Consider the following 10,640-nt stretch of genomic DNA (forward strand, 5'->3'; position numbering starts at 1 on the left):
AAATCTTCAAGGGATCATGTGATGATTATTTAATTAATAGCAATAGAAACATGGGATTACATTAATTAAGCTTAAAATTAAGATCATATTAGCCATGCATGCTCCTAATTTACAACCCCGTAATCAAACAATTAATCAACAGTCACTACACTAATTTAAATCAAATTCAAGCATCTCCAAAATGCTGCACATTCTCATGGCAAGAAGCCTGGTAAGCTTTAGCCACTGAATGGAGGCCATAGCTCCCGCTAGACATGGCCACAGGGAACCCAATCCCAGTAGGCCTATCAGCCGCAGGCTCTCTCCAGCGTTTGAACTGAGACTTCAAGAATTTGACATAGTGAATGGCCTCGTCTAACATGGAGGCCGTGTCCATTTTCGTCCCGCCAGGCACAAGTCTCTGCAGAATTCTGATTCTCTCGCTGATCCTCTCCCTCCTGTGGCGAGCCGCCACGCTCTGAGGGTCCTTAGAAATCTTGACGTTTCTTCTCTTTGGTGGCTTCACGGATTCTGGGTCGATGTGGATTGGCTGCATGGCTGCAATTCTGAATATCATTTCTCTCATGGCTGCCATGGAGGTGCGTTTTTGGGAAGATGGTAGGAACCCATTTGAGGAATTGGATGTTTGGTCAGTTAGGTTTGTGGTGTTGGAGAAGGAGATGGTTGATGGGATTGTTGGGAGGTTTAGAAAGGACTGGGAATTTGGCGAGGGGATGTTTTGTGGGTTTTGTTGGTCGGTGTAATGGGGCATGGAGGTGTTAGAAGTGATGCTATTGGGACTTGTTGTGGTGGTGATGGTAGAGAAAGTGTGATCAGATGGGGGAAGGTCTGAGACGTCGTTGTAGGCTCCGCAGAGCTCTGAGATTTTGTCCATTTGCATCATCATCATCATCTCCATCTGCTCCTCTGATTTTAACTGGACAATATCCATATTGCTAAATATAGGCTAGTTAAGCTTAAGCTTGTATATTTTGAGCTTATTATAATATATTTTGAAGTAGAAGAATCCGAGAACAGAGAAGTTTAATAAGAGTTTTGAGAGAAGAAAGGGAAGGGGAAGTAGGCTTGAAGGCTGACGGAAAGCAGTGTTGATGGAGGTGCAGAGGGATGGGGAAGAAAATAAAAGAGTGGGGTTTTATCAGAAGTAATGCACACAAAGGTTTGGAAAGAAGAAGGAAGAAAACAATTCAATAAAATAGTGATATCCGGAGCAGACCACCAGTCCTATGGGAGCACTATAAATACACTCCAATTTTAGTTTCTTGGACTTGCGAAATTGAATATTTTTATAATCCTTACGAACTTACAAAATGAAGTTAAATTAGAGTGTGGTTATTGTTACTTCAAATTTTTAGCTATACTAATTAAGTTCATATTCGTTGTCTCTATCTCTCTATTCACGTGATTGTAATACAAATCCTTAAACCCGAAAACAGGAGCAGCAATCCAAGTCCTCCCCTCAATTCCTTTTACAAAACACAGGTCATATAAAATACTAACATTGTATATGTTGCAACTGTAATTTTGTGGTCAATCTTTTATAATGACAAAGCTGTTGATCTTTTTCCTTTTCTTGCCTTGAATTTTGGTTCATTTCTTTATTGGGAAACAATCTCTTCTTTCGGTAGAGATTAAAACAAAACAAAAAAGTTAAAAAAAATTCGTGTATGATTATTGCTACCTGGATTTGGAAGAGCATCACACTGGAGCATGCTGCCTATCATTTCTATCTGGACCTTTAAATTAACAAGTGGGCCAAAGCTAGCACTCAAATGCAGAAGTCGGTCGTTTTAATTTCAGTGATTCTCACCATTTCACAGGTTTTCCATACACCAAAATCGACAAGTGAATGTGAAGGGTTCAGATCCACGGACGGTTTGAAGAAGCGCTAGTACAATAAGTGCTTTTGGTGGTGCATGAATCATTTTTTTATTTTATTTTTTGTTATAATATAAAAATAAATAAAATTCACTGTCTTTTAAGAAGGCTGAAGCCCCCACAATCACATGACAGGTGTCAGAAATCTCACCAGACCCCTAGAAATGACAGATACATTCCTTCCCTTTCCTTTCCTTTCCTTTCCTGGCTGGCGGTGGAATACGATGCCGTTTTGATGATGGTGGTTGTGGCCCTCTGGCCTCTGCCAATGGTCCAATTGGAGAGTCCTAGATAAATATTTAGCTCATATCATGTATACGATACGATATGATAATGATATGATATCATTAAGGCTCAATATTATTGTGTGGTGCGGTCCAGCCTAAAACTCGTCTTCTCTTCTCTTATTGCTTGGTACGCTTTTCGAGACGGATCAGGTTTTTCTGATGCCAACCACCTGGTTCATGTGCTAACGAACTTACCATGCACCCTCTACTACCATGGGATGATCATCAAGAGGAATGTAAATGCTTGTATTTCGCTCGGTCAGTGACAGTCAGTCGCGCGTGAGCACATAAGCAATGAATAAAAGGTTTTGTTACGATCAGTAACGCGTGAACACGTACGACTAATTGGTAGTAGGAGATGATGAAAACTGGTACCGCCATTAATAGGAATATAATAATAGTTATTTTTTTGGCAAGAGACATGAATAAAGAGACATGTTGTGTGTAAGAAGAGGTTCGGATTGGATAAAAAGAAGGGGATCTAAAGGAGAGAGATCTTGCTGTTGGGTGGGATTTTTAACTTCGCATTATCACTGGTTCCTTATCTTCTTCCCCACAGCCACATTTATAATACTTGTACCTAGCTAGCGATATTATAATACCACCAAACCCAGCAAGCAAACAGACATATTTTTCCCAATAATTCTTCTTTGCTTCTCCCACTTTCTTTAGCCTTTACCTTCCTTCCTCCATTGGGAATCGCGAGCAGACACTGTGAGGAGAAGAAAAATAACTTATTGCATATTATAAATGAATAAAAAATTATATTAATTTAATGAGAAATGGTCCCCTATTTCATCTCTCTCTCTCTCTCTCTCTCTCTGCATGATTTTCATAATTTTCATTATTTCAGATTGGATGGTTTTGCAGTTTTGTGGCAGCACCAATTGGGCAAATCAGACAGTCAAAGAGCATCTTGTGCGCTTGTTTGGGTTCCAAGTTTGGTGTCTCTTCATTTTCAAAATGGTGGCCACTCAGTCTTTTGAAGGAAAAGGGGGTGGAGAAGGACTTTGGTCCAGCGGAGGCAGAGCAGACTTAATTTACTGTTGCTCAAGGTTTTGCATCTTTGGAGGTCTCTGCGTCATGACACGCTTGGTGATCTCACGGGCTGGTTTCTGTCAAAAACACCAAGTATTGGACTTTGCACGCATCGGAGTTTGTGTTATAATATCCCTCTAAATTTATGAGTACTGTTATTTCCACCAAATGTTCTATTTTTCTACCTACTTTATCTTCAAAATTTAAGGACAAATTTATCTTTTTGTAAAATAACATATAAGAACTTAGGGAAAAACCTTCTACTTACGTAACCCACTTATTTTATTTTATTTATTTCTCAAAGCAGTTTTCACTAAAATTAAAATTAAAATTAAGCCTAGCTTTTCTAAGGTCTGTAAATCAAACACGTTTTGGACACGATCAAGACACTTTTAGACACAGTTAACTGAAGTCAAGACACGGCAGGGATCATTTTGAAAATTATAAAATAACAACTGGGGTCAAAACATAATTATTGAAAATATGAGGACATATTTAAAATATTTTTAAAAAGTAGGCTTAAAATGTAAACAATATATTTTTTAAATATGTTGAGCTGATATTTTTAGTTGATTAAGGACATTGATAGCAATTTGGTCGTGGGAAAAGCATCTTTTTGAGTGGATAATTCATTCACTTTGTTTCTTTTATATATTTATTTATTTATTTATTTATGCAAACTAGATTCTTATTTTATGAAGTGGGAAATTGATTTTCTTATTTTGAAGATGATAGACATACGAAAACTGTGTGAAATTTGAATTATGATGAATCATGAATATGTGTATCATTCTTTATTTTGTTTAGGGAAAGATGAGTAATGCTAAGTTAACTCAAATGAGTATGAATTTATTTTTATGGTATTATGACATTAAAATACTGAGCATGAATTTTTTTAAAATATATATAAGTATATACTATTAGAATTTTATTAGAATTTATTACTATTTTAATTGCCGTGTAAATGTCCTAGTTTTTTGAGATTTTGTGTTGCCATGTTGCGTTTCCGTGTCCCCGTGTCCATGGGAAGATAAGGTGTGTGGAGGAAATAGGACGAGGTAAGAAATAGCAACACTCAAATTTATTGGCTTCTTCAGATGACATCAATCATGATTTTTTAATTTTTTATTTTTATTTTTTTGCATTAAACACAAATCAAATGAGTTTGGGTTTTTTCACAATACATAAGAATACTGATTGCATCCTTACCTGTAAAGAGATACTCGTCTTTCATTTGAATCAGAACTCAACAATTCATAAGTAAAAGTTACCACTTAACAGTTCTCTTACTGATACAAGGAATATGAATCAGAACTCAAAAGGATATGCAATCTCATCTCTTAACTAACCTTTCACAGAATAATTTGTTTAGTCAACCAAGAAGGAGGAAAAAGGAAAAGAGAGACAAAAATTTAAGAATATGGAAACTGATCACAAAGACAAAACAAGAACAAACGGTGGTGCATCTTGTAACCAATTACGGATTGGAAGCTATCGGGTACCTATTTTCAGGCGGCATTTCCATTTGGGATTCCTACTTGATCACCATCCAAAAGCTCATTTACACAGAACTGATGCAAGTTGTCGTACATTTTCTTCCACTGCTGAACCGTTTGTATTGATCTTTCATAATCATGCTTGAGTCTCTCGATCTCCATTTCGGCTGAGGCAGAACCTTGTTGCTGAAAATGAAGGCAAAAAAAAAAGGTTCAAGTTAAGGTTTGACATCCATGAAGATATGTCATTCAATTCCAGTGGTTGAATGATTAAGAAACATTGTTAGAAATATGGTGCGTGTACCCACGCATAAGCACCCCCACACTTTAGAAATGCCTATAAAAAGTGTATTAAGAATATTTATGAAGCCATAAAATACCTGAAGCTCTTTGATTTGGCCATTAATCACATCAGACCTGAGGTACAATGCTTCTGTAGAATTACTGCATGTAGCCTGGCGACCAATGACAGCCTTAAGGTCTGTTGGGTCTTCAACTATTGGATACTTTTCCAGTGGAGGCGGCAATGATGAACCCTGCCTTCTGGAGGAAGATTGCAAATTCATCTGAGAAAGTTGCTGTCTAATGACTAGAATATTGTTCACTGGACCTGCATTATACAGTGAAAATTTCATGCAAATATACTAAAAAAATAAAGAAAAACTGGTAGATTGAACATAAATAACTAAGAAAGTCAAATTTCAAATGTACTAGGAGAGAATATTCAAGCTAAAAAAAATTAAAAGACTACATATTCGCTATGGGTTAAAAACAAAGATGGTGTGTGATGCCATAGTTCATTAGGCAACTCAAATTGTTAGGACATGGCATAAATACAGACAACAGTGATTTAAAAGTCATAATAAAACGTGTAAAATGAAACATAGTAAAGCTAATGCAAGCTTTACCGAAAAAAAAAACCCTAATGCAAGCAAGAAAGCAATAATTAGCATAGCATTGAGATTACCTTTTGCATGTTTGAACACACGGACAATGTTATGAGATTTAGCATCCCAAACTCGAATCACACCATCCTCCGATCCAGAAATTAAACAATTTCCAGAAATACTGTACACTAAGCAAGTTACAGTATTGCTGTTGAAAAATTAAAATATAAAGTTGTGAGATAAAGGAGGTTAGCTCATTACAAATATATTTTTTAAAAAGTTCCTCGCTCTAATTTATAGTACGCTGATATTACCAGAAATGCAAAGCCTGTCACAACTGAATGAATGAATGCAGGATTCTTAGAAAAAATGTAGCAATATTTGGCAGGTATACCATACTTTGAAAAAGGAAAATAACACAGTAAAAAGTTAAGAGGCGTGTAATTGAAGAAAAATCATAGGAATAAAAGAAAACTACGTATTGGGATATCCGTAAGTGCATGAAATGGTTCACTATAGGAAAAGAGAGGAACCTGTGATTTGAGAAACAATTGATGATATGCAACCCATACTTGCTGTCAGATGTGCTTTCAGCATTAAGTGCAGCTACGTATATCTTGCCATCTCTACCACCGGCAAAGAAGACATGTTCACCAGGATCCAGTGCAATTGCATCAACTATTGTGGGGAAAACAATCTTTCTCAAGAGTTTCTCTTTCGATATACTCCAAACCTAAGAAAATGTACATCCAAATCAAAATCAAACACAATAGATGGAGAAAAATGTCAAATATAGTATTTACAAGAATGCATGACTTTTTGTTTTTGGGGGATGAAGAAGAATGCATCATTACGATAATATGCACAAGACATGAAAAGGATATTGTGGGACTTATAAGAAGTACATACTACAAAAAACCAACACAATAATCCTAAGCATTTGAAAAAGTAGAAAATCAATGTATCAAGAGAAACAATCCACACATGAATGGTGAATTCGTGAATCATTCTCTTATAGTTACCCAGACCCCATTTTAATTTCCTTAGCCATCATTGTTGAGCATACAATCATTCTGTTTTGACAAAACATTATTAGTATACCAAATACAGGTTATAAATTACTAAAGAGCATGCCCTACATTACATGTGCGATCCAGTGACGCAGACACGATAATGGCATTGCCTCCACCATATCCTGTGACGACATCTGTTACACATAGAGTGTGCTCTTTAAAATTATGCTCATATAGTTGGCTTCGCTGTTGCCTTCGAAAATCATCGAATATTCTGGAAAAAAAAAAGATTCAATAAAAAGATATATAGCCATTTTCAGTGCACAATTAACAACTGACATTGTATAAGTACATAAAAAGGTGAAGATAAGAAGTGATTACAATAAAAGGGACCAAACTCTAATGCCTCCATCCTCCGACCCCGAAATTAGAAGAGAGTCATCATCTGAAAATACCAAGCAACTGACAGCTCTGTAGTGAGCATGCCATTTCTTAAGCAGTCTACCACTAGCAACCTAAAACGGACAAAAACGATGCCTATAAGCATTCGAAGGCAAAAAAACAAAAACAAAATTGAACTAAAATTGTTCTGAAAAAGAGAAATTAGAAAGCTTAAGAAAATTAACCTCCCACAAATAGATATTCCCAGATAAACCTCCGCCAACAATATACGTGCCCTCACTGTTAGCAGCGAGCGGCTTGATTTGCTCTGCTGGGAAGCTCTTAACATCAACTTGAGGCTGCATATCCAAATTTCAAAGTTTTAACAACAATGCTAGCTATTAACAGAGGCAATTCATTGAATAGCTTGGATGCATAAGAAAGGAAGGACCTTAGACCAAGACCAGTAGTGGACAGAGCCGGAGGCGGAGGGCTCGCGGAGCTGAGACGAGGCGAGGAACCGTTGACCGACGCAGACAAGGCCGTGAGGCGGAGAGGCGCAGAGCTTGTAGCGGAGCTGCTCGGCACCGGTGTGCAGGTCCCAGCAGCCGATGCCTGCTTCGATCGACGACGAAGCCACCACCACATCCATTGAGAATGCCGATGGGTTAGATTGGAATTTTGGCAAAGAGATCGCTACTGGCGTTTTGGTATATCCCGGACAGCTTAACCGAAACGCACAACTTTGATGGCGTAACGCTATGAGATTTTGCTAGGGTTTTAGGTCCCAATTGGGAATTTTTTTTTTGACCAAAAATCTGTTTCACTTTAAGGTTAAGCAGTTTAAGGTGTTTAGTAAAAATAAAATATCCCGATTATTTTAAAAGCGATAGCGCTTTTGACAACAGCTTTTAAAAGCAAACTCTAGGTTCTTTCAAAAGAAGCAGATATGAACCTTTAATAAATAAAAATTAATTCCCAAAATACCATCATTCATTTTAAAAAATGACATCACCTCCACCACTTGGCACATGGTCAGAAACAAAAGCCGGGAAGATTCTAAAAACGACGTCGTTGGCATGCGTTAAGTTTCTAATTGTTGTCCCAATATGAACTAATTCCTATTTCCAAGCGAAAGAAAAAAAAAATTAATTCCTTTTTTTTTTCCTTAATGAAACTAATTCCAATATATGCTTACCAAAAATGGCCCATTTGTAGATCTCCATTTCATAGTTCGGCTCGGCTCAACAAAGAAGTAGCGTCATCATACTGATTTAAAGTTTAAGATTCAGTCGAGGGCCCTCGATGCCTCTAATCATTAATTTTATCCGATAAAACTTGTTCTCAGACTCTAGCTATCTTGAGGGAAGCTTAGGAGGGAACCAACTAGTAGACGATTCGATTAGTCTTTCACCCTTATACCCAAGTCATACGAACAATTTGCACTTCGGTATTGTTGCGGGCCTCCACCATAGTTTTCTCTAGCTTCGTCTCACTCATGTATTATACATGGTTCACCATCTTTCAAGTCCCGAAACTGTTCCAATTTTTATAACTTTCTTAAAATGGGGTTTTGTTTTCGGGTTGAATAAAATGGATTTTGCATGTGAAAAAGCATCCTTGTAGGTTTCCTAAATGTTAAGCCTGACTAAATCTCAATTGGATCTTGGGCCGTAGTTGGAGATAGTCTTAAAGATGGCCTATTAGACATAATTAGTTCTCAATTATATTTAGGGAGCTTCACTAATATACCCAAAATAGGGGTTGAAATTATTTAAAAAAAACCTCACATGGAATGCACTTTAGAAACACACGTGAAACTCATTTACTACATAAGAAATTGGTGTTTAAGTTTTTATAAATTACGTAATTGCCATTGATCAACTTAAAACAAGAAGTCAAACGCAAAAAATTTAAATCGCGCCCAAAACAAACCCAGCCCAATTTTATAAAAAAACCAAACAATTAATTACAAAGTACAAACAAAACATCTTGAAAACCATAGCTTCATTAATGTGTCATGTTGATTAATGACTGTAATATTCCACACCTTTACTGTCATGTTGATTAATGGTTGTAATGTTCCAGTCTAGGGCAATGGCAAAGCCAGGATTTCATGTGTGTGGGGGTTTCTTACAAATTATAAAGAATCAAAAGTTCGAACTCACAATACATACGAAAAATAGTATATATATATTACATATGTCAAGAATTATATTGTTTATTAGTTGCAATCATAATTGTCCTCGACAAAGGGATAGACAAATATTTTTTAAGCAAGAAAAATTGTAAGAGTAGCGATTTAGCAAATATCTTTAAACCTTTTTTCCCCCATTAAACCCAATAGAAAGAAAAAATCAAAATTTCACAAACTAAAAAAAAACCTTAGGTCCCTTCATACATTCATATCATACATGAAAAAATGTTTTATGTAAAAATATTGACTAAGTATGAAAAATGGTTTTTCGAAATAATCATTTTCTGAAGATAATTTTTGGCGGCTTTTATACCTTACACATCAAATAAGAAAACTTGATTTTATGGGATTTTAGTATAAAGTATATATTAACTTAATGAACCATCATTTTTAGCATAAATCATATTTTGTACTAAAACCGATTTTTCATGTTTTGATTTGGTGGGAATTTAATTTTCTAGTATTTTTATTTGAATCAAATATGGAGTACTTCCTTATTTACATTGTAAACTTAAGTAAATTGAGCAATATAAAAATAAATGAAAGTAATAAGACAAAGACATTTATTTAAATGCTAAAAATTGAAATAAGGTAATCTATACAGTTGGAGTGTACCCCCACCAACTGAGCAAAGAAGCAATTTGAAGCACCTCATTGTGCCTTAATAGATCCGCCACAATACATGTGGGTACATATCAAAACGTTAAGTATTTGAAATAATATGCATATAGAAATAAATAACAGTATATTACTTTTAAAATATATAAAAACTTGAGTGGGGGTCCGTGACCACACTGGTCCCAATGTGGCTTCGCCTCTGGTCTAGGGTAATAACACTGCTAGTTTGTTGTCATGTTGATTAATGACTGTAATATTCCAACGGTAATAACACTACTATTTTCCTATGACATCCTATTTCTAATGTATGTCTACCCCTGTAATGTTCCAGTCTATGGTAATAACACTTCTAATTTCCTATGACATTTTATTTCTAATGCATGTATACCTTTATAATGTTTTAGTCTAAGGTAATAACATTGCTAGTTTACTGTCATGTTGATTAATAGCTGTAATGTTCCAGTCTAAGGTAATAATAGGGTAATAACATTGCTAATTTACTGTTATGTTGATTAATTGCTGTAATGTTCCAGTCTAGGGTAATAATACTGCTAGTTTCCTATAAAATCCTATTTATAATGCATGTCTACCCCCTGTAATGTTCCAGTTTAGGGTGATAACATTGTTAGTTTCTTATGAAATCCTATTTCTAATGCATGTTTACCCCATGTAATGTTCCAGTTTAGGATAATAACACTGCTAGTTTCTTATAACATCCTATTTCTAATGCATGTCTAACCCTGTAAAGTTCCAGTCTAGGGTAATAACACTGCTAGTTTGTTATCATGTTGATTAATGCTTGTTATGTTGCTATTTCTAATACATGTCCAACAAAGAAAAGATGA

General features: G+C 35.8%; 2 protein-coding genes across 2 annotated transcripts; both read right to left on the bottom strand.

Moving 5' to 3' along the window:
* LOC103320441 (uncharacterized) lies at window positions 1-1,034 on the bottom strand. The gene has a single exon (XM_008222124.3). It carries the CDS (start codon window positions 929-931, stop codon window positions 167-169), a length of 765 nt encoding a protein of 254 aa, XP_008220346.2. The 5' UTR covers window positions 932-1,034; the 3' UTR covers window positions 1-166.
* A 3,374-nt stretch (window positions 1,035-4,408) lies between these two features.
* Window positions 4,409-7,779, bottom strand: RID3 (Transducin/WD40 repeat-like superfamily protein). The gene is made up of 8 exons (XM_089044937.1): window positions 7,432-7,779; window positions 7,226-7,339; window positions 6,981-7,114; window positions 6,726-6,873; window positions 6,120-6,319; window positions 5,667-5,794; window positions 5,080-5,309; window positions 4,409-4,885 (listed from the first exon to the last, which is right to left on the bottom strand). The coding sequence occupies exons 1-8, from the start codon at window positions 7,630-7,632 to the stop codon at window positions 4,712-4,714; spliced, it is 1,329 nt and encodes a 442-aa protein (XP_088901063.1). The 5' UTR covers window positions 7,633-7,779; the 3' UTR covers window positions 4,409-4,711.
* Window positions 7,780-10,640: the final 2,861 nt, after the last annotated feature.

The sequence above is a fragment of the Prunus mume genome, linkage group LG2, assembly GCF_029339155.1.
Source record: "Prunus mume cultivar Tortuosa linkage group LG2, ASM2933915v1, whole genome shotgun sequence".
Taxonomy (NCBI): Eukaryota; Viridiplantae; Streptophyta; class Magnoliopsida; order Rosales; family Rosaceae; genus Prunus; species Prunus mume.

Bases quoted from the DNA above. Each gene is read 5' to 3' on its own strand.
- LOC103320441 (XM_008222124.3), bottom strand. From the start codon at position 931: ATGGATATTGTCCAGTTAAAATCAGAGGAGCAGATGGAGATGATGATG.
- RID3 (XM_089044937.1), bottom strand. From the start codon at position 7,632: ATGGATGTGGTGGTGGCTTCGTCGTCGATCGAAGCAGGCATCGGCTGC. The intron at 7,115-7,225 runs GTTAATTTTCTT...TGTCCGTTTTAG, and splicing joins GGAATATCTATTTGTGGGAG to GTTGCTAGTGGTAGACTGCT. The intron at 5,795-6,119 runs GTTCCTCTCTTT...ATTTTTCAACAG, and splicing joins AATTGTTTCTCAAATCACAG to CAATACTGTAACTTGCTTAG.